General features: G+C 38.7%; 2 protein-coding genes across 4 annotated transcripts; both read left to right on the top strand.

The window, feature by feature from the left end:
* Nucleotides 1-1,900: 1,900 nt before the first annotated feature.
* LOC144628477 (uncharacterized) lies at nucleotides 1,901-11,872 on the top strand. The gene is made up of 9 exons (XM_078486582.1): nucleotides 1,901-2,563; nucleotides 3,036-3,132; nucleotides 5,596-5,910; nucleotides 6,710-6,886; nucleotides 7,511-7,687; nucleotides 8,444-8,614; nucleotides 9,129-9,299; nucleotides 9,794-10,699; nucleotides 11,152-11,872. Exons 2-9 carry the CDS (start codon nucleotides 3,048-3,050, stop codon nucleotides 11,382-11,384), a joined length of 2,235 nt encoding a protein of 744 aa, XP_078342708.1. The 5' UTR covers nucleotides 1,901-2,563; nucleotides 3,036-3,047; the 3' UTR covers nucleotides 11,385-11,872.
* A 654-nt stretch (nucleotides 11,873-12,526) lies between these two features.
* On the top strand, nucleotides 12,527-19,702 carry LOC144628510 (tyrosinase-like). Of its 3 annotated transcripts, XM_078486623.1 has the most exons (6): nucleotides 12,558-12,603; nucleotides 14,321-14,423; nucleotides 16,207-16,291; nucleotides 17,207-17,531; nucleotides 18,011-18,591; nucleotides 19,170-19,702. In XM_078486623.1, exons 2-6 carry the CDS (start codon nucleotides 14,418-14,420, stop codon nucleotides 19,394-19,396), a joined length of 1,224 nt encoding a protein of 407 aa, XP_078342749.1. In that variant the 5' UTR covers nucleotides 12,558-12,603; nucleotides 14,321-14,417; the 3' UTR covers nucleotides 19,397-19,702. The 3 variants fall into 3 exon arrangements, with proteins under 3 accessions (XP_078342748.1, XP_078342749.1, XP_078342750.1); XM_078486622.1 differs by lacking the exon at nucleotides 14,321-14,423 and having other exon boundaries at nucleotides 12,527-12,603; XM_078486624.1 differs by lacking the exons at nucleotides 12,558-12,603; nucleotides 14,321-14,423 and adding an exon at nucleotides 15,870-15,964.
* The last annotated feature ends 4,326 nt before the right edge of the window (nucleotides 19,703-24,028 follow it).

Below are 24,028 nucleotides of genomic sequence, written 5' to 3'. Positions count from 1 at the left end.
TAAATGTTTTTAAACACTTAATTCTTCTGACGCACTCAAAAGGGCGTCCGAAAACAGTTACCCAAAAATAAACCTGCCGCTCGAACACGCCGTTTCAAACAAAAGCACCCTGCTGGCTGATTATGTTCAAACGATTATTTCTTTATCAGCTAAAAAATGTGAAAATAAGGAAAGCGTAACGGATGTTTGGATGTGCTGATGTTCAAATGAGCGCAACTTTCTCAATGTTTCGTGTTAGTTTGTGATGCTCCTTCAAACTAAATTCGTTGTTTTGACGATATGACAGTCAACTATCGAGAGTCTCTTGAAAAGTTAACTACTAAATTTCCGAAGGTGAACACAGATATAGCAAACAATTTTCTCGGCATATTTGTTGCCCACAACTTCCTTATTACAAGGAACGCTACGTGTCGCGTATATTTAATAGTGAATAATCCCATCAGCGTGATCATAACGTGGGTTAATTCCCTGTGTCGAAGTGAAGTGACAAGGAAGTACCGTACCTTTAGTGAAAGTAAAATATCTCAAACACTCAGACAAGAAAGATAGACCGAGGACCTAAATGTCTGCCACTCAAGTGTTGACTGCGTCTAAATACAGCCTAACCTGAAAATAAATCTGCCACTTGCACACGCCATTTCAAACAGGAATATTTTGCTGGCTGATTATATTAAAACGATCGCTTCTTTATCAGCTAAAAGTGAAACTATGTGGTGACGTTAAAAAAGAAAGTGTCTCTCTCAATGTTTCGTAGTAGATTTTTATGCTCCTTGAGACTAAATTCGATGTTTTGACGTTATTCCAACTATAAAGAGTCTCTTGTAACGCTAACTACTATATTTCCGAAGGGGAACACAGATATAGCAAACATTTTGCTCGTAATATTAATTTTTTTTTACCACAACTTCCTTATTACAAGGAATCGCTAGATATGGCGTATATTTTATTGGAAGAAACTCGGCCGTGTTCTATGGGGAATCTGCGAATCTGATTGGTTCTACCATTGTATTCTATTAAAATAGTATTGTGTTTCTGTCGAGGAACTATCGGCTGATAGTTGCCCCACGGAAATTTGATGCTCTTGGAACAAAGTTAGACCTAAAAGCTTCGCTTCTCGGGCTAATATGCTAGTTTTAAGAACGTTAAATATCTAAGGGGCAACTATTAGACTGATAGTACCGAGCCAGGCAAAAACACTCTATCGCTTTTATTGTTCACTACTGAATTTGTTTTCCTCGCGCCATTAAAAAAAACGCATCTTGTATTTTTTTTTTCTACTTTATAGGATAAAGGACTTAATTGAAAGCCGAAATGTAATAAACGAAGCAAAACCAGACATGAAAATCACTAAATGCAGTGAATTTGGTGGACATTTATGACTGTAGGCCCGCTTGCTTACAAAAAAAAATCCCGGACGAGTACTATCCACCCGGGTATTTTTCTCGGACGGGCACTGTAGGCTGATATTGTCTCTACGCCGATGAACGCAATCGTGTCACGTGATCAATTTAAGCCAATCAGAATCTGCAACTAGTTCAGAGTTTCTCCTAAAACAATAAGACTACTGCCACTCGTTTTTTTTTTTTTTTTTTTTTTTTTTTTTTTTTTGTGAATCGCTCTTGGCCGGCAATGACTTGGTTTATTACAAGGCTGTGATCAAATTATTTTTTTTTTTTCTAGGATTGGTGAACATGACATTTCAAGTGCTAGCCCTTTATCAAAGGAAGTCGAACCTGGAGAGAGAAAATTGGCTTCATATAATGCTAACTATTGCTTACCCTATCGTTTTTTTGCCTTAAACTTCTCGTCTTTTCCTTTTCGCTAAGACTAAAGTGTTTTACTCTCACAAAGGTCTGGAGCCGTTAACTTAATTTAGAAATATTCGATTTCCTCACAAATAAACCATTCAACTTTAGACTCAATTTTTGCGTGATAATATAAGTCAAGTGAGTTGGGGTAGGCTGTACCTCTTAAGCTGTCATCTGGTTAAATTTCAAAATGAAGTCAAATAAAGAAAAAATTCCCAAGAAACACAAGATAAGTTTAGTTCTAGCACCCGAAGAAACTTGTACAAGCTATATATAGCTGCATCAAGACAGAGAAATATTTGAACCTCCCTGCCACATCAGTTTGGTCAAATCTTAAAATAAAATAAAATAAAATATAATTAAATCAATCTTGAAAGAACTTGTGTACAACAGCATACTCCCAATATCGACTCTTTCAGGGGGTTCAAATATACATAATGATACAGTGAAAAGGTAAATATTGTACAATATTAATAGCATAGGAATCTTTCACGACTGAAACGAACAGTTTGTGCGTCAGATTTAAAGTGCATCCTTACAAGTTTTCACAACATTTGGTAAAACCGAGAAGTCGTTTACCAAAATACGATCTATATATGTCACTTGTTTTTAGCATTTTAAGTGGAGGTTATTTCCCGCCTATGATTTCGTTTTGATTGGAGGGCTATGAGTACTGATTGACATTGATGTATATAGTCAGCTTGAACTTTGGGATCTCATTCTATTGAAGAACTTTGTAGCTTGAACTGTATAAGGTAAGTTTACATTATTGAATTACATGCTTTGTTTCTAATAGAAGTAGTGTTAATAGGCTCAATTCAAAAACTATTATAGGTGCTATTGGTTTCATTGTTACTTAATTGGATACTTCTACATTATTCAACGGAAGTAATTTAGATATAGGAGATTATCCGATGGATTGGAAATTAAACCATTAGGATATAGCTGTGCTTGAACCTCAAAATAATCTTTTGGCAAAGGAACGTCAAATTAGAAGTTTTTCCATCATAAATAGATCAGTTTTCGTTTACAATGAAATATTCACGTATTTACCAGAGTTAAACGGCAAATGAAGAGAGAGTATGTTAAGGAATCTTCTGGACAGCTTTTCTGACGAATCATCTTGCGTGACTATAAAGTAGCATTTTCTTGTCATGAATGTCTTTTAGCATTTACTTTAGATTAACGCTTACCCGTTTTATTTTTGTCAAAATGTACCTTTCTTAGATTGTCTGCAGAATGGAATTTAATGCTGTTCGGAAGTTCTTGTGTTTTCTGGTGATTTTCTTCACGGCCTGCCGAGATGTTAATTCACAGAGAAGAGGTAATGTATTCAATATCATAATTATAACACTGTTGTGATTTGAGGCGATTTGCGGGATGTTATATTAACATGAGACCAAAATAAGCCCTTGAGAGCTTACTGAGGAAATTTTAGCCTGAAATAAAACGCGTAGGGGGAATACAAGAATGCAGCATGGCTTTCCTTCTTTTTAACGGTTATTCGATTATTGGGTTGATTTCCGTACTTGCTTGAATTTCTTTATCTTAAAAAATATATATATCAAAAAACCACGGAACGCGCAATATTCGAGAAACAGCCTTCTCGTAATACTTTTGCACTGAATTGCGAAGAAAACTCTGTAAATTCCGCTTTACACAAGGCTACAGCTCCCGCCATTCGACCGCGGTCAAACGACAGAAATATGCAAAAAATAAGAAAAGTACTGCAAAGATAAGGTTTTAATTTTCACAGTTCAAAGTTCGATACATAACCGGTATCCTAAGGGTTTACTAAGTTTTTTGGAGCTTTACTAAAAAAGTTCTACGTGTTTGAAAATAGCGATCTGCGGACTTGTCGGCGCCATTTGTCAAAGCACCTTTGGTTCGGATGCGAAACATTTAAAAAGTAAAAACACTGGTTTACCTGAGGGAATGGGATTATGCTTTCACTCGGCAACTATTTTTATCTATCCTTGCTCGTAATAACACTTCAATTTGAACAAAAAACGGCGAAATAGAAAGAATTCCTGGCTGAGACGTTTGACCGCGGTGAATCCCGCCATTCACCATCCTCGCGATATTGCTGAATCTCAAGAACTAACGAACTTTTCAACGCTTTTATTGACTATTTTTTTTATTGTCATCTTTGAAAGTAAGGCGAGATTAGCCGACGATTGACTTTTACTGAGTGGCAGCAAAGAAAGGAGCTCTTCTTTAATGAAAAGTTTTCAAATAAGTTCTGAAACATTATAGGATAATAGTCTTACAAAATTAGAAGTAATTTCCCAAAGGAGAGAGTACACCAATTCAATATGGCTGCCGTGACGTCACGCTCTGGGGGCACATTGGGAGTACATTGAAAAGCTTACCACTGTACGTAAACGAATGAACTTAAGCATATAAATTTCTTTCGAAGGTCAAAAGTAAATCACCGATATAACATAACCTTTGTTGACGTCTGTAACTGCCCAAGAGTACATTATATTTGCCCTTCGGCAATGTAAAAGCTATATCGCTCAATTAAAATCTTATTCGGCGATCAGTCTAGAAACTTCAACTAAAATTTAATTAGTCAAAGGCAAATAGGAATTAAACATAGATGATCGATACTTTATTGTATTTGAGTTGTGTACACTGCCTTGATCTGCTAGAATCAAAAGAAACAAAGAAAAATGGGAAGTAAAACTGATGTAAATCCATTGCAAGGTTCCAATAACCTACCAATATAGTCAATATCAACCTTTAAGTCCAAATGCAGCTCATTTTAAATTCTCGTCATCGGTCCCCGTAATTTATTTTTAAGGCCATGACTCTTTGAGATTATGCCTAAACATGAAAACGATTTCCCTTTGTTTATATTCTCTTCAATTATCACGACCTACATGTCCTTTGATATGTGTATTGATATATTTTAAGCGGAAAATAGATTCTGACATCCAACCTGGATATTAAATTGTTTGTGGGGACGCATGAAAAAGAAATCCTTAAAATTACCACATATGACGAAAACCACAAAAAGCCACGGCCACTCAACAAGTTTAATTTAAAGGAAGAGCGATGTTGGTGTCGAAAGTGATACAGTTAATTAAATAATGTCGTTTTCCTTAATTAGAGGAACTCTGGACCAAAAAAAAAACACTTTAATTTAATAATGGAAACCATACTAAATTCTTCTTATTAAACGAGCGTGAGGGACTTGCTGGAAGAAGTATGTGAGGTCCTTCACTGTGGTACAAACCTCGCGATATTCTCCCAGACGGGGCTCCGAGCTATTGTAGCCTTATATAGTGACAGTTAATAGAAGGCTTATTATAGGGCTCTCTTGCTGCGCTGTTGCCCACGTTTTACCAGCGAGCTCGCCATTAACATCGCTCATAATGGCCGTGGGCATTATGAGAAAAACTGGCCCCGACTTTTGGCCGATTATATATCTTTTGAAATAAGTTCTAGCCATACACTAATTTCAAAAATTGCTAGCTACAAGTAATAATAAAGATAATCTTTAGACACGAGGCCCTGCTCACCGAAGTAGTTTTCAGGGAGCTATTGATATGAAATTAATGGCATCAAAAGATAAATGAACAAAATAAAGTGAAAATGTAATTGGAAATTTCAGGAGAAAATGTATACTATCTTCCGTGATAGAGATTAGCTATGGGCTCTTTGAATTTTTACCAACCTCCAACCTCTGTATTGTTTTCACCAGAGAAGTTGCTAAGCTTTTAACTTCTAGTGTAGTCGACAAGATTCTAATCCTGTTTCTTGATCTATATTGTATTACCAGGGTCAGCTTCTGTGACGTCATTAGGATGCTACCAAGACCGAGTCACAAAACCAGGCCAAGCTGTATTTTCCACTGTCTTTCTACGAGTCAATATCGTGAGATGGTGGCCAGATAGCAACCATATCATACGAGCGTGTGCCGCGGCAGCTGTTGCTAGGGGATACCGAATATTCTCAATTCAGGACTTTGCGGATTGTCGTTGGGGTCCGAACGCTGAACGAGACTATGCCAAATATGGTCTTGGCCGGTATTGCTATAGAGGACTGGGATGGATCGGTTCTGGAAGCGTCTTCAGAGTTGGAAATTCAGCTCCAGGTTTGTGTTTTTGTTATAAGATACGACGTTCTGTTATATAGGAGGGTCTGGCCTGTCCTGGTCATTCTCAAGGCAGGTTGTCAGTCAAACATCAAAGCTTTAACACATGACAGACACCCTGCGATTTTTCAAATACAGTCGCTAATAGAATTCTAAGAATTCGGTTAAAACATCAAGTAGTTAAAAATCATATTAAGATGTATTCATTGTTCATCATTGTTCATCGTGGTGTATGTTAGGGAAGATTAACTTTTACAGTCGACTCTCTCTAAAAACGGACACTCGGGACCGGCTCAACTGTCCGTCTTAGAGAGGTGTCTGTCTCATAGGGAGTTAAGTTACAGTAAAATGACTGAAAAAACGGCAGGGACCGAGCCAACACCAGGTGCCCGTCTTATGGAGGCGTCCGTTAAGAGAAAGTTGACTGTATACGTTTAATCGCCTGGTGAAGACTAGCAGTATAGCAGCCTAAACGTCTCGATCAAACACCTCAAAGGAATTCTATCGTGCGATAAACGAATAAACGTTCATCTTTTCGTAAATCATATTTTATGTTTTGTAGCAGGGGAATTCTGAAGTATGTTCAGTTTGTATGACGCCTTATTTCACAGTGTCAAATTATCACGTCCAAAAGAGTTTAAAATGTGAGAGGTTTCATCCATTTTATGCAGAGCTCCTTTCATAAGAACCTCTGTATCTAGTTCTCCCAATCTACTAAAATGCTTCATGCCAGTAGTGCCTTGCTGTCATTATTTTCATTGTCACTACTATTGCTGAAGTCCTGTTTGTGTTTTATTAGTAAATGGGCATTGGGCGAATTGGTCTCGGTGGAGTTCATGTAGCACAACATGCAATGGGGGAATTCGCTCACGAAGGCGCAGTTGCACTAATCCTCCGCCGTCCAATGGTGGAACAAACTGTCGTGGAGCAATCTCGGAAACTCAACTTTGCAACAGACACCGCTGCCAAATAACAGGTATGGGTTGAATGGTTATGTGTAACTAAGTAAAAGTTAAAGAAAGGTAATTTCAATTTGATGATGATTCGATGTCCTAAGAGCGACAGTAATACTACTGATTTCTCTCTCGAGGCTACTGCTAGATCGTGTCCAGTTGTAGCTCAGAGTTATGTTACTCTTCTTTAACGAAATGGTTCAATCTATTTAAATACACCAAGTCGAAGAGAGGCATCGATAGAGTAAATTGTCTTCCATGTACTACAGGACAGTCCACATGACTCATCACCTACAATTCAAGGCAAACGTTCTTCTGACCTCGTCTTTATTAGATGAAGTACACAACTAAGAGAGTGTTCGCTAGATATCTACATTTTCGCACCAAAAGTTGTGGAATTCGCATTCACCGATGAAGGTTACAGATCCCTCATTGTCCATACAATGTTGCGACCAAAAAAGCTTTGAAGAGCTAAGGAGGAAAGAGGAGCAGCTCATAAATTTGGGTGTTACTCATCTTCTTGTCTCGAATTGTAGACCCAGTTGTAGAAAATAAAATTTGGTTGTGGGGATGAGTGTTATTGTTTTTGTTGTCATGCCTGTTGCTTTTCTGTCAATATCTGTCATTTTTTCTCTGTGTGTTATCAGTACCAGCCGTCTGGTCATCATGGTCCTCATGGAGGTCCTGTAGCAGGTCATGTGGTGGAGGGACGCGATGGCGCGTGCGTAGCTGCCGCAACCGTTCACCATTCACTTTCCGCAACACTTGTCGCGGATCTCGGTTTCAAAGACAGAGATGTAACACCAATAGTTGCCAAGGTCCAAGTAAGTATGATTCCACTGTGAGATAATATTTGGACGTAATTTAAAATGCGTTTTAAAATGTTAAGCATGCAAATTTGTTGTAAAACATGAAGTCGCTATGTTGGCTTTTAGTACTTGTAGTAGTATAACGATATTGGTAAAACAATGCACCTTTTGTAACGTTAATCTAATTCCTTTCTCTCCCTTTTTAACATTTTGTACCTTTGAAAAGTTTCAATATAATATTTTTAGGGTTCGTTAAACATGTGAAATAAAATATTCCTTGCTCTTAACTACACTTACCGATATATGACCGATATATGACCGATTTGTTTTTGCGGCTGCTTTAGTCGAGCTTTTAATTTAGTTATCTATGGATGCATTTCGACAGTCGTTTTCTAATACAGAACAAAAAAAAAAAAAAAAAAAAAAACTACAAAACACAAATGCAACAACCCTTCTCCCAGAAATGGAGGAGCCAACTGCCCGGGTACCGGTTGGAATTCTCAGACTCGTAGATGCTTTTCTAATAATTGTCCAGGTTGGTAAAACTGGCCCGGACACACTTATTCTGACTATTTATGTGTTTTTGACGCTCATTAAGAAAGCCACGTACTCAGTAAGTAATCATAGTTAAGTAGCAATAATTTGGTTTCAATTAAGTTTTAGAGCTAACGGTTCACTTGAAAACCTTTTTTTAATGAACGTGACTCCGTGATTTTGTAAATAAAGATAATGATGACGACGATCATGATGATGATGATTCTATGTCCACAGTTAATGGTGGCTGGTCCTCTTGGCAACCATGGAACTCTTGCTCAAGAAATTGTGGCTTTGGATCACAGACACGGACCAGAACATGCAACAACCCTTTTCCCAGAAACGGAGGAGCTAACTGCCCAGGTTCAAATTCTCAGACTCGAAGATGTGGTTCTAATAATTGTGCAGGTTGGTAAAAGCTGCCCGGACACACTCATACTGACTATTACTACGTTGCTGACGGTTTAAAATTGACAGAATGTCAACTTGATGCAACTTCTTTTGGAGAAAATTATTCATATACGAAAAATAAAAGTTACATGTTCATGATGCTAAAGACAATTTGACCTTTAAATTATCCAGACGATTCTACACGAGGCAACAAGAAAAAAATATCCTATCACATTACGGAAACTTGGCATGTTTCACCAACTTCTTTGGATTTACCGTTTGCGCGGCGTCAACGAACGATCGTTCTGGGATTACAAAAAAAAAATACAAACATCGTATGGCTTCCTATAATGCTTTTGCTTTGGGATAATCATCAACCATTATGTGAGCAATAAAATGTAATCAGTTATATAAGACATCGTCTTGTATGGCCAATTCAATCTGTTAATGTTAAAAAACAGGAATCTATTACTGCAGAAATTTACCTTTCATAGACATTTTCACGAACTATACTATAACTTTTTTTTGTTAGTAAATGGCGGATGGTCACTATGGCGACCCTGGAGCTCATGTTCCAGAAGTTGTGGTGGGGGATCACAGAGACGATCAAGAACATGTACCAGGCCCCCACCAAGGAATGGAGGTGCCAACTGCCAAGGAAGCACCTTTCAAGCCCGGCAATGTAACACAAATCGCTGTCCAGGTAAGGTGTACTGTACTGTTGTGAGCATTGAAATTAATAATAAAGTGTAGATTAATGGTGCAAAATACCAACTTATTACACGAAAGATATGATTGACACCGGTGTAGCTTTTCAACATTAAAGGATCAACATTAGGTTGATAATCACGTCAATATAGGGTAGTGGTGTCAACAACAACAACAACAACAACAACAACAACAACAACAAGAGGCTGGGGACATGTTTCTAGTTTTTTTCAGTATCCACAAAATGGTTAAATGACCAAAAACAACACCGAAATGAAACTAGTCAAAAATCGTACATATGTAGCTAGTGACAATTGATCATGAACCACGAACGTACCCTTTGACTCACCTAATGGGATTTATGACAGCAAGGCTTTTTCTTTTTAATATAAGGTGCTTAATGATGTAAAACATGTTTTCAGAATATCTTCGATTCCTTGCCTAGAATCACGTTTACACCGGCAGTGTGTCTTGTTGATTGCGTTGCAGGTTGTATTGAGGGAAGCATCGTGACTGATAGATGTGGCCAGCGGTGTAGATGCTTACGTGGCCGCTCTGTTGACTGCACACGTGTCAGACGCGAGTTCACAACCATGCCAAGACCTGATCGTGAAAAGTACGTAAGAACTGTCCTAACCGCATCCACAGATCCAAGATACAAACCAGACTACGACAGTCTCATCACCTTACACAGAACGATATTTACAACAGGAATTCACGGGCGTGATCACTTTTTACCGTGGCATCGCTGGTATGTTTTGCAATATGAAAATCTTCTCCGACGTATCGACTGTACAGTAACAGTTCCTTACTGGGATTGGAGTGTAGTGTCACAGACTCCGTGGCGTGGGGGTCCGTCAGACCTTTGGTTCCGAGGGAGCAGTGGTTTGGGTGGGAATGGAGAGCAAACACCACAGCAATGCGTTACAAGTGGTCCATTCAGGCGAGGCGCCTGGAACGTAGTGCCGTCAGCCGGCGGTGGGTGTCTTCGTCGTCAGTTCAACTTAACCGACAACCCACCTGATTCCGTCGCAGTTGCGGAGGTCCTAAGGATACGTGCCTCAGATTTCGAGTCATTTGAAATTGGTCTGCGAATAAACCTTCACGACACTGTCCACTGTTTGATCAATGGTCACATGTGCTCATTCCATTCAGCTGTAGCTCCAGAGTTTATGCTTCACCATAGTTTTGTCGATAAGATCTGGACGGACTGGCAGAGACAAAGCAACGCGCATATGAATGCTCACTATCCTTCAGTCGCTGGAACCATGCCTGGAACTGGTAATCTCCATGCTAGAGCAGTTTTAGACAATTTGCGATTACCAGGAGGGGTACGGGTTCAGTACCAGGCTACACAAAATCCACAGTTGAGAAGTGTGCTCAGGCGTTTAGGAGGTAATTAAACATTAATTTTAGTTCTAAAGATAGAAAAAAAATATCATCAAGTGGACCCACAGGTCGCAGACGTGTGGTTTCCCTGCAAAAATGTGTGTATTTGTGTGCCATTCCCATGGTATGCAATGCTGTAATTTAATACAATAGCACAATAGTGCAAAACGCCGAAAATTTACCAACGAATAAGACGAAAAATCGGTGCGAAATCGGACGCTGCGACAGCTCGAAAGCGCGGTATATTCCCTTGAAGCCAACGAATGTTTTGGAAGGAGGGGGTGGGAGGGTAAGGAAGAGTTATGACAATTTCTCAAGTTTACCAAAAGTTTTCCTTACGTTGTCTTTATGATTGCTTTTTTTTTCATGGTATTTGCTCTCCCTGGCCATAGCTCTCGACCGATCATCATTAATTTACATGTGTATCATTTAACAGTGCTTTATCTCGCTTTTTTTAGAATTGAGCATGAGTGCATTAAGTCGAATTCCTCGAGGCCGTTTCTCCGTTCTGAGTGAACAAGCCATCAAGCTGTTTAGCGTCTCTAAAGCGGAAGTGGAGAAAGCTAGAAGACTGGGTCTGAAGCTCCTGCCGCTGTCCCGCACACTCCCTGGCAGTACAAACTCGATGGAAAAATCGTTAGGATTTCCAATTGCTTCTCTTAAAACGAATAATTTTTTGACAGGAAAATAGATCTTTCAATTCTGTTTCTTTTGCACTCCAAATTAAAGTTAACTGTCAGTCTCTTTGCCCGCATAATTCTTCCTCGCTCCAGAAGCGTGGGGGAGATAACCCCCAAATATCGTATTCTAAACAGGAGAGGACGACTTATTATTATTATTTTTTAATTGGCTGCTACTGCAAGGTCATGCTTTAATTATAAAGAAGATCAAAGGCTTCACGATCTTCTGTAGAGTTACGTTTGTCAATTGGTATCGTTTTGTTTCGGTTCGAATCCCATACGTCTTTATTAAATAATAATTCGCATATATTGTTATGTGAATTAAATTGCCATTAGGTTATTGCCTTTTATAACTTGTGCAAGGCTGATGTTTTTTCATGATTGATTGATGTAGAAAACAAATAACTACGCATGGTTCCGATCGCTTTGTCAGTGGGAATAAAAATGAAATAGATGCTTACAAAAAGAAATGCATTAAAAATAAACAAAAGACTTCTTCCATTAATTATCTTATAATTTATGTACTTTTATTTTGAATTTAACAGAAACAACAACGCGTGCTTACAGTCCTTTCTTCGAATTGTACGAGCAAGAACGAAGAAAAACAAATTGTTGCAAAAAAAAAAAAAAAAAGTAGGAGAGAAAAATCATGCACAAGTAGCACGGGGAAAAATAATCAGGCGAGCCCCACCTGGTAAAAAAAAAATCTTAAAAAAATACCAATGCTGGAAAAAAATCTTACTTCAAGAAACCCCCCCCCCCCCCCCCCCCCCCTCTCTCAAAAATAAAACGGCCCGTTCCTACACCACGCAAACCTTCGCATATTTTCTATCTCCACGCACAGCTCAATGGCACTGATTTGATTACATAGCTATATCATATTTTTATGATTCTGAGAACCCTTTCAGTACCCAGTACCTACTGACAGTTTCAGTACATAAAGAATGAAAGATATTCCGAATATGTTCATTTTGTCAGAATATTTAGACAACAAATGACAAGAACTAGGTTCGAAAGCAGTAATATTTCGGTATGAACTATACCATCATCAGACTACTATATATGAATATTCAGTTAGTCGAATGATGGTATTGTAAATACTAAAATAAAACTACTTTCGAACCTTGGTTTTTCATTTGTTGTCTGAATATCCTGACACAGTAAACATATTCGGATTATCTTTCATTTTCTATGGATATACACCGCATCGTATTTAATGCAGAGCACAAGGTAAGTCGTACTGTAAGCATAAGATTAGAAATAATTGATAATAATAACATTATTAAGCAATGCTAAACAATTTTTGTCTAACTTCAGTTTAGTAAGAAAATTTGAACCAAACGTGCGATTTTGTAGATTGAAAGTTCGGGTTATTTAATCCCGGAGCACTCCAATCTATGAGCTATGAAGGTATGCACCGCCGTGAAGGGGTATGGTTTTCAAGCAGTTTAGTCTGGGATAAGGTACAGAAATCAGAGAGTTTTGGTCTAGAATAGGCTATCATTTGCCGGGCAACTGATTAGTGATATGACAAATTAAGTTCAGAATAGAAATAGAAACTCGGAAGAGAAAGAGGCTTTCTTAAACGTGAATAAAACAACGTTGCTGGCAGAAGGGTTCCCATTAAAAACACTGATAGTTATACAGTTATGCAAGTCTGGGATAGGGTAGGGATTCAGTTTGTGTCTAGTCTAGTATAGGGTTGCAAAATAAGCTGAACATGGTCTGATATTGGGTAAGGGTTTCAGAGTTCCACGCCCCCCCCCAAAATATTCAGAGTGAACCCCTCCCCCCCCCCCCCCCCCCCCCCCACTAAAAAAAAATATCATATATATACAGAGTGACCCCTCCTCCGGAACTTTAACTCTGTTGAAGAAAGTGAAAATCACATGGTAGCAGGCGGGTGGCGATAGCAAGTATAGCTCCTCTGGTTTTTATATCTGCTCCTGTTTTTGCCATATTACAAAACTAAACACGCTTAAATGCAAATGCGTTAAAAAGTAAAATTTTGATCATGATCGAAAAGGGCTTTCAGTAATGCAGATGGAGAGTCTCACTTATTCTCTTTAGGAAGTACAACTGAATATATTCTATTGGAAATTACTAAAACTAAGTCAAAACAAATAAGCCGAAACAAAAGTCCTCAGTAAGGCTCAAAATCCCTTAATAATACAGTCACAGTCTTATTTATATTTGATGCTTCCATTGGCTTGTGCCAAGACAAAAATACTTTCGCTCTTTCTAAACGTTCTTTGACCTTCTTTCGAAGAAAGCAGAAACAGTGAAGTAGCATAATGCGTAGCGGGCTTGACGCGACAGCCAATAAGGCTACGGTGTAGTTTCTATCAGCGCGCATAACGACAATATAAACAGCTTAACGTATTGAGTTGATAAAGAAGGAACTTTGTAAGGACTTAAGAAATAGCAATATCAGCTTACAGCTCAAGGTTTTCACCAATGTGAAAAAAACATCACATCGGCTCTTTGACCTCTTTAGGTTAAACGGGGTCAAAACAAATGAGCAGTAACACAATTCTTAATAAGACTCTTAAGACTGTTAATAAATATGTTCATGAATATTCTATGTTTAACAGATCAGGCACTTGCCTTTACTCAAACTTTTAGATTGCTCTCTATCGATTACTATAGTAGCCGAAAAAATCTTGGAGCTCAGTAAGTTTCTTTATGTAAGGGGAGATGGTTGCATGGCCGATTGGGTTATCACTTTCCTCTGGTTATTATTGTGCAATCGCAGTCCTCGACTACTCCGTGAGGAAAGCGTGACGTAATACGTTATAATAAGGGACAATTTCGGTCGGTCGGTCATTTAAACTTCCTTTTAATTCCATGGAATGTATGAAGTGCATGTAACACGAGATGTTAAGATGAACTGAAGGAATGATTTCAAATAGCTTTGCGGATAAATTAACACACAAATTTGTTTCAGTGCTTCAGTAACAAGTAATATTCGAAGGTTGAATAAACCTTGACTACCAACTAGGAGAAGAAAACGTCGAAACAAAAAAACTACATAACAGGTAATTATGCCAGTACGTTTTATTTAGTCCTTTTTGCGCGTTTGCAATTAGCAAAAACCTGAAGGACTACAGTTTATCTACACAGGCGATTTTAAGTGTTTTTGGTTGCGATTTCAACACCGATTTTTGTCGAGCTCGCACTTTCGAAGTCAGGTGCAATTCCAGCGCGATCTGAGCACGTTTTTTAAAAAAAAGAAAGAAAAAAAAAAAAATTTATAAAAAACAAAAAAAAAAAAAAAATAAACACGTCTTGTAAAAAAGGGTGGTATTAGCATGCTGGAGCTTTACACACGCGAGTTGGAGTTGCAGGGCAACAAAAAACCGCAAGACGGTGAAAGTCGCATAAAAAATCAGAATGTAAATGATCTTAAGAAGCATTACATTGATCCAGTTTTGGACTCTTGTGCAGTTAATGTCAACGCTGTTTTTATCTTTATTTAATCACAAACGCTAGGGAAAAACGTTTCGATCTTTTAGGGATACGTATGTTGGATACCCTGCCGTATTTGAGTTCGATGGTTGTGCCGAACCTTCCTGTAACGTTAGTCAGTCGGTATTTTGCCTATTCGTTCTTCTTCAACCCCACTACCTAAATAATTTCATTCGCCATCCCTTCCCACAATTCTTTTTTGAATGATCAGAGCCGAACGAGTACTGACAAAATAATTCAATTGATAAGACATTTTTATGTTGTCAGACCGCAGTTGGCAGACTCCACTTAATTAACAAATGGTTTATTTGTTGTGATCACACAAGAGAACAACGTACGTTAACACAATATAACATTGCAGGAAAAAAGATCCCGAGTGACCCTGAATTTTTCAGCAAAGCTCTCTCAAAGAGATGTTGATGGAAATATACCTTATATCTACTAATCATGATAAGATTGATTCTTAAATAAGAAGAAATAAAGTAACAGGTAGATAAACGTTGTACGCACATTTATGATATCATTCAGATCTCAGGCATATAACAGACAGATTGATATAATTATGCTTTTGGGTCATCAGGCATTACATCGTGTGCTTAAAGTAGCCAGATAATGCTCTCTTACGGTTGACAGATTGGCGTTTTAAAGCAAAACTTCATAAACGCCAAATTACTATATGCTTGACAAAGTTTTTTTAACTGGTTTGACACTGACTGAAATGCTGAACGTTGTATACAACGTTCAAAAAACTAATATAACTATATGCTCTTAAGAATCTCGTTGGTTAATAAACGCGGTCTCTCTGTTTTCTTTTCCTCCTATTCCATTTGCACTGCAAACTACTACTGCAGTCCCTCAATGCATGAGTGATTGTGACTAGTAAAATGCCGTAAATTTATGGAAGCAAAGCACTGCAAGAGACGTTTTTTTATCTTGGCTCCTCCCCATTAACAATTCACAGGGGTGAGACGCGCTTTGCATTTGTGCAGTTCCTCTGAAAACTGACGCTGACGTCTCAATTTTGTGAAATCCTGCATATTCAAGCCAAAATATAAGACAGTATCTCAAAGATGAGTTCCCATAATTTGGTTTGCCACCATCAACACGTTCTTGCAAAGGCCTTGTACGTTTTCGCTTCAAGCTTTTACGAACTTTCATGCAACCAAAAGCGGAAGTGCATTGTATTTTTGCATTTGACAGCCTTGAACATTAAAACTGTACAAATACATCAAAACTAAAAGACAAAAAAACCTTTAAAACTTGTCAGCAGTAATCCGAGGTTACCGTTCTTTTAAATATGCTTTCGAAGAAAAGGGGCCAGGCCTTTAACGTAACTAACTTTGTATTGCTTTCTTTGCCTTACAGATGAAACAAACAACTTGGTTCCAAGTGGCCTGTATTGCCTTTCTTTTGGCATCTATGCTTGTGTCATGCGATAGTCGAAGAAATGGTAGGTATTGGTTATTTATCACACGTGGATACCATAAAGTTAACGTACACAAACGGTCAGAATGAACAAAGGGAAGGGCCCATAATAGAATTATGGGTGACCTAAGCGTTTTGCTTGTTGCGAAAATACTCCGAGTTTTGTTCAGCAGTTAAAATTTTCTCACACGGCTGATGAACTTCAATTCCTATTGTATCTCATCATATCCGACTGGCTGTGCATGGATTGCTCGTACATTCTTCCAAATTTCTACATGTTAAGTTCGTAATGTTAATTATTAAAATAATATGCGGCGAGATTTTACGCCGCGTTAAATCTGTCGGACAGATCTGTTTTAAAAATTCCTTTACGACAAAATGTGCAGTAAACTTCTCTTACCCCCTCTTTTTTTTCGAGTGGCCCTGTCAAAACATCAAAATCGTAGGCTAGACGATTTTCGTGGTCGCATTCTCGGCTATAAAATAAAAAAAGCCTGGTTAAATAATTAATGAAGAAGAGAAAATGTTTGTGGAAAGAAATAATGGTAAATGTTGAGTCCGGTAGCTGACTTGGTAGCTCAATCATCATAGCGGTTAAAAGAGCTGAAAAGCGCTGGTTCAGCTCCCCCACAAAATACATGGATCAAAGCAAAGACAACGTTTATAAGACATGTATATAGTCATAAGTTGCTAACACTTTAATCGTTCAGAAGAATTATTGAGGAATTATGTTTTTATCAACTAACAAACCAAATTAACATTAAACTGAACTTAGTGTGGGCAATCCTTCGCTCTCTCGCGTAGAGGAAATTTCTGTCGGTCTCGGGTTTTTCTGCTTTTTACCGGTACAATAGTTTATAAGTTTTTGGACAAACTAGTGCGTGAGTAATAATCTCAGTTATTTTATATATATACTGATAGAAGCCTTGCAATTCTTCAGGTTGTCAAAGAAATAGACGCTACGGCTATAGACGCTTCGTCTATGATCAGTGTGGTCAGCGGTGCCTTTGCCTAGGAAACTTCCCCGTACAGTGCACGCGAATTCGGAAAGAATTCACATCCATGTCTGTTTCTGAAAGGGAACGATACGTAAAAACCATCCACACAGCCTCAACTGATCCAAGATACAAAACGACTTATGATAATCTAATTACTGAACATCGAAGGCTTTTTCGGACAAGAATTCACGAGCGAGACCACTTCTTGACTTGGCATAGGTATTATTTACTACAGTACGAAAACCTAATGAGAAGGATCGACTGCAGGTACCAATTTTATTTCTGTATAACCCTCCTTTCCTTTTTAAGAGACTTTAAATATCTGCTTACATGATAAGATGGACATCTAATCTTTTCCATTGTGCAACAAATGCAGACTGCAGACTCGCAGACGTGGACTATCTACTAGTACAACAACAGGCTACCTGGAGCGTTACTTGGACAACCGGCTCGGGGACGTTATTCTGCAGGCTAACTTGAGCGGCACGTCTGCAGGTCTGCAGATCTGCAAGCCCGCAGATTTGGAAATCTGCAGGTCTGCCTGCATTTGTCGGACACCGCATCTAGTCTATAGTGACCATTTAATACTGCAGAACTAACTATTCCGCCCTATTTGACCACAAATTAAATAGTATTAGTGAATATTGCTCGCATAATTTCTCTTTGCTACTATCCTAACAGTGAAAAGGCAGCTCTGTCTTCATAATTATGAGGCTGATTTTTTCTTTTTTCTTTTACTTTTATAGATTCACAGTAGCATTCTGGGATTGGAGCCTCGTGTCAGCTGACCCCTGGCAAACATCCGCACCCAGTCCTTGGCACAGTGGTAGCTCTGGTATGGGTGGCAACGGAATGCCACCTAATGACTGCGTAAGAACGGGACTGTTCAGAAAAGACCGGTGGAGCCTTCCTGAATCAGCAACAGAAGACTGCCTGACTAGAAACTTCGATGGAATGCCACCGGATGCGGTGGCTGTGGAAGAACTGCTACGAACACCGGCTTCTCAATTTGAAACCTTTGAGCAGGATCTTCGTACTATCTTTCATAACAACGTGCACTGTCTCATCGGTGGAACAATGTGTTCGGTGGACGCAGCGGCCGCTCCTGAATTTTTCCTTCATCATGGAATGATCGATAAGATCTGGGACGACTGGCAGAGCAGAAGCAGTGCTCATAAAAACGCGCACTTCCCCAATATCGATGGCAACGTTTACAACACAAGCTACACTCCTCGGCAGCTGATCGATTTGAACAGGCAGCCCAGCGGAGTTAGAGTGGTCTACCAGGATGCACGGATCTATGCAAAAGTGGAAACGTTTTTAGCAAGTAAGATAAATACCAATTACTTAGTATTTTTCTTGAAACAGGGAACTTCCCCAGAATTAATCTTGAAAATAAAATTAAAACAGCTGACACAGCAGGGATCATGTTGCATGGAAACGTACCTTGATACATTTTATAGGGTGTGTAAATGTTGTTGTGAACAGTAAGTGATTTTGTTGCTGCGAAAGCATGCGTCGCTGCAACGAGTTCCTGCAACGTTGTCTCAACGCTAACAGTTGAGAAACGCGTCTCTCAATGTGAATGATCTGAACCTGGGAATGATGTCCAGCACGTTCAGGCGTCCAGACTTGACTATAAAGCTTATTTAGTTTAGCTTGACTTGGTTTGGCTTGGCTTGGCTCGGCTAAATCATGGTGACACATCGCACACCTAACGGCAATAAGGCAACCAGAGAGATGTCAAATCAAACCATGACATACCCTAACACTTTATTCTACTTAGGACCTTGTGATTTTGCTTTGTTGCAATTGCATGACAACGTATTGTTTGAACTCTTAAAATACATTGCAGGTCCATATTATGAACATGTGCATTAGGCTATCATTTTTTTTATCTTTTAGAGCTATCGTTCGATCAACTTGGAAGGATTCCTCGAGTTGGATTTTCTGGTCTGCTTCCAGAGACTGTTCGCCTGTTCAGGATATCTGCCAGCCAGCTAAGACGTGCTATGGTTCGTCTCAATACCTTACAACCCACAACAAAAATAACGCAGCTAGTTTCTCTTAGTCCTTCGTCACACAGTGTTGGGCCCTTGGGCTTCCGACTTGTACCACCTGATCAAATGTAAACAATGGACACGTGCATTTATAATTTACCGTGAAATTCCGGTAATCCCAATCTCGAAAACCATGAAAAACCATCCGAAAATAAAGCGTTAATATACAGAAAGAAAACTACTAGTTGCTTTTGATTATAAATTGCTCATATAACGGTATGTTGAGAAATGCTCGTGCGCCGGTTAAACTCGTTTTGTTTGATATCATTTTTTTGTACCCCTCCCACAAAAAAGCTAGACAAAAATAATTCAGAGATTAAAGTTGAAGTTTTAACATAGGGAGCCCACACGCTTATTTGTGGTCGATTCTAAGGTGTACTGTCATAACGTTAATTTCATTTTACCTTCAAACGTAAATTAAAAGGATTAAATTAACTTACCTCTTGTCTCCTTCAATCTGTTGTGAAGCCAAATGGGATATATTTTAACTTGGGATACCTTTGGTGCAAAATCTTTCAATTTAAAATCAGTGGTAGTGCATTTAAAAAGCAGCGTGAGTATCTAAGAATCCTAAGTCCCAAAAAAGGACATTAAGTCTCACTTGTTTTGCAAAATACTTCGAGTCTGTGCATTTCAAGTGTCGTGTTAATTATATAACTGAAGTTGTGCCCACTAGAATGCGTAAAACGATTTGTGTTCACCATGCAGATATCTTGAGTATTACAACTGTGATCATTTCAGAAATATAACATGACTTATATTATATTAGTGTCGAACGGTCATTTACTAAGATTGTTTATGAAAATTATTTGATTTTCATGATCATACACAGTTTCTGAGTAGTAAATGTCTCTAGCTTAGTTCATGAGGTAATAACTAAGGTAAAGATGGTTTGAGATTAGTTGTAATACACCCCTCTGTAACAAACCCAGTGGAATCTGAAAAAAGTCACTGGGTTGGCCAATTTCCCACTGGGTTGGCTTATTTGGGCTCGTTTCTAAATAGGTTTATTCGACATATGCATAAGTCACAACGCACAGTCACTGGGGAAGCACAACAAATAGGCGGGTAAAATCAAAATATTCGCTGGGTACCGGGGAGACTAAATTTTCACTGGGTAGGGGAAAATAATCCACTGGGTCGGGTTCCACTGGGTCTGTTACAGAAGGGTGTTGTAATCGATAATGGAGGTACACTTTAACGAGGTAAAATGTAAGCTCCGGTTTCAGTATTGTGAAGCGACTAGGAGTATTTCCACGTACTTTTCTGTATGGGATGCTGGTCAATCGTTACCCCCTTGCATTTAATTCGCCGGTGCTCAATAACACTCCTGCTGGGTGAAGAGAGGCCGGTAACGTAATAGCTCCCAGGACGAGGGAAGAGGTTGGAGGTTGTGTGTGTGTGTGTGTGTGTGTGGGGGGGGGGGGGGGGGGGTTGTCTCGATCCCGAGCCGCTCGATTCAATATCGCGTACACTAGCCAACTAGGTTTCCGAGCGTTGTTATGCAGGCATTTGTTTTTGTCATATCTTCGGCGCGACTTATTAGACCGACATAGAATAACTGGTTTTTGGCAGACGGGAAATTATAGGGCGGTGTACGGGATGAAATTATCTTACGGTAGAACGTGATGAGTTCTTTTTTTTCGGGAAGAGGAATGTTTTCAAATTGATGGCGGTATGAGAATCAAATACCGCAAGTAACGCGACCTCAGCTGGCACGATCTTTGCTGATGGACGAACGTTGTTCCCGTGATGATCATGTTAAATTTCTACTAAAATCAATAGCTTGACGTGCATCTCTCACTACGTGAAATGTGATTGGCTGCAGCAAGGAGAAGGACAAGTTATACGACCCACCAGAAGCACAACATCCAGGTGATATGCTTCCGGACCCACTAATTATACTATATCGCTAGATGGTATGACTTGCGCGCCATTTCGGGTGATAAACACACGGTAATCACTTGTTTCCCCTGGTCAGTAGAGTCCAATAAGCTTTCCCATCATGTTATGGGCAAAGTATTCAATGAATTGAGACGTCGGCGAGCTCACGCTTGTCTTATAAGCAGGCGGCATTAGAATGATGCTGCTGAGTAAAGGGTAGCGGGAAAGAGCCAAAAAGGATGGTGGGATGCGGGGGCTGAAAAAGCTTAGTTTAGACCCTCATAAGTTGGTCTGTAAAACAGTGGCTACTTTACTACATTTTATAATATAGATAGGAGTCTACGCGCGCTCTGATTGGCTAAAAACCTATGTTTTATCAGAGTATAAAACATAGAAAAAAAAAACGTCAGCTTTCCTCGAGTGCTTCGCGCGTCGTTGACTGTTCGTTGGCTATAACCACTCGTATCCAACAAGGGCGAATGGAATAATTTTTTTATTAAATTCCTTTTTAAGTATAAATCTACTGGACATTTCATTTTGATGTAAACGAAGTGAGGCGGGAAAAATTGTGGCGCGGTGTCCACTGCTTGAGTTGAATGAAACTCGCAAGGAAAGCGAGCGAGAGAGTTTTCTTTCGAAGATTTTCTTCGACAATCTCCTCTTAAATCGTCTGTTCATGCTGGAACTTGATTGTGACAACAATTAAGGTTTACGGGAATATCTGAAGCAATAGCTTTTCTGGAAATTATACGCCTTGTTCAAGTCGAACGAAGCAAGGGACGGATGTCATCGAGACTACTATATTATGCTGAGACGAAATTGCACTCGGTGCAGTCGGTGAAGTTTATCGAAGTTCAAAAAGACAAGATCACGATTAAAAGGTAACAAACTTACCTGAAATACTTAGCCTTATTTTACGTCGAATACTGAATGAAATTGTGTCAGTTTTCTAGTCTTCCCGTAAACTATTTTCTGCTTTTCATCTTTGTTTACTCGCTCTTGTTGTACATATTTTTAATTAAACTTTTCACTCGCGGTGTCTAAAATCTATATCATAAAGCAAAGAAAGAAGCCTAAGCCATGTTTTATTTATGGGTTAGAGACTGTTGTGAGTGTTTTGTTGACAAATACACGCACGTGCTGGCCGCACAATGAACGAGAAATTTTCAATACTGCACGAGGCGTAGCCGAGTGCAGTATTGAAAATTTTGAGTTCATTGTGAGGCCAGCAAGTGCGTGTATTTGTCAACAAAACACGAACGAACAGACTCTAACCCTTTTAATATACAATCTGAGTACACTGCATCGAACTGCAAGCGATCATCGACTTAACGAACTTCAAACAACACTGAAACTTAATGTTTAAAAATAAGAAGTGTAGTAGTACATAATTACACGGGATTACATCAATAATATAAAAATCACAAATTAGCCGTACAGAAATAAAACTTAAAATGGTTCATAAAATCGTCCATCAGCTGTGGTCGTTCATAAATACAGTCAGCGAGAAGCTTGTTCAATGCAAGTCGATGGCTTTCACAATCAAGCAACTACAAGCAAGTCAATCGCACACAAAAATGTATTTATTGAGCTGCAGTTTACCTTTGAACATGAAAGCGCTTCAAGTTGTTATCCTCTTCGATTTTGTTTGGTATTGGATCGTTGATAATTTGAGGAATATACTTTTCTTCCACTTCTACAAGCTTTGAAGCTGAAGACACCTTCAATAATGCACGATTTTCGTGCATTATTGTCAATACTGCACTGTCTGAGTTTGCTGACGACAGGTAAAGCAAAATCACGTGATCTATTTTAACCAATTGCGCGCGTGGATTTTGGACAGTGAACGAAGATTGTATATTAAACTGTCATAAAACACTCCGGGCATTTGAGAACACTCGAAAAATGTAGAAAACATTCGCCTGCGGCTCATGTTTTCTACATTTCCCTCGTGTTCTCAAATGCCCGTCGTGTTTCAGTTATGACAGTATAAAACATGGCTTAGGCTTCTTTATTTGTTAAATATTCACATAGCATATTTACAATTGATTTAAAAATATAATTTAACCTAATATATATTTACAACTGCAAGTCTATGTATTTAAAATTAACAATATAAATAATCGAGAAATACAGCAATTACACAATACAACACAATATGCAAGCCCGCAAAAAAGTTGGTGCATCACATCTCCGGCTAGCTTGATAGTTAAGTTAGGTGTTTAAATCGTGCGTGAAACGAGTACCATGACTGCAGCTTCTGCTTTAATGAACATTTCCCGGTAAAAAGGACGTTCTTTTCTTTCTGCTCAGGTTATTTTTTGCCAAAAAAATGAACGATCAAGCTATTCTTACAAGTAGAAATGAAGTTGAGATTGTAGGCTTCAAATTCCAAGAAAATATATTTCAATAATGTTATAATAAGGAAAGAATGTACATGAATTCGACGGAAGCCAATTATCGACGATAATTTATGATAAATAAGAAGGTTTGAAGAGTAGTCGCAATGATTAGTCGGTCTTCTCTTATCGAAGCTGATCAAGATAAATATTAATTGCCCTAAGATACAAAGGCCAAAAAAGACATACAGGTTATAAAAATAGTTTGAAAGTTCTTAACTAAACTGCAGTTCGTAGCGAATTAGCTATCAGTCTACGTGAATTGGATAGTATTAATATCAAATTTCAAAAAATACACTTTGCTTTAGTGTCATCGCTAAATTTAAACTTGCTAATCAATGTTTGTGATACGCACTTTTTGGTTTCGAAATTAGTGTCCTACTTTCAATAATATAATGATGACAAACAATATTGCTATAAG

This window comes from Oculina patagonica, chromosome 10 (assembly GCF_052425735.1).
Source record: "Oculina patagonica isolate OP01 chromosome 10, crgOcupat, whole genome shotgun sequence".
In the NCBI taxonomy this organism is placed as follows: Eukaryota; Metazoa; Cnidaria; class Anthozoa; order Scleractinia; family Oculinidae; genus Oculina; species Oculina patagonica.
Note: the sequence above shows the minus strand (reverse complement) of the source record. Positions and strands in the feature narration are given on the sequence as shown.

Excerpts from the sequence above, each read along its gene's own strand:
- LOC144628510 (XM_078486622.1), top strand. The coding sequence starts at position 12,565 with ATGGATATACACCGCATCGTATTTAATGCAGAGCACAAG. Across the intron at positions 17,532-18,010 it reads ATGAGAAGGATCGACTGCAG|ATTCACAGTAGCATTCTGGG; the intron begins GTACCAATTTTA and ends TTACTTTTATAG. Across the intron at positions 18,592-19,169 it reads AGTGGAAACGTTTTTAGCAA|AGCTATCGTTCGATCAACTT; the intron begins GTAAGATAAATA and ends TTTATCTTTTAG.
- LOC144628477 (XM_078486582.1), top strand. The coding sequence starts at position 3,048 with ATGGAATTTAATGCTGTTCGGAAGTTCTTGTGTTTTCTGGTGATTTTC. Across the intron at positions 5,911-6,709 it reads AGTTGGAAATTCAGCTCCAG|TAAATGGGCATTGGGCGAAT; the intron begins GTTTGTGTTTTT and ends GTGTTTTATTAG. Across the intron at positions 8,615-9,128 it reads TGGTTCTAATAATTGTGCAG|TAAATGGCGGATGGTCACTA; the intron begins GTTGGTAAAAGC and ends TTTTTTTGTTAG.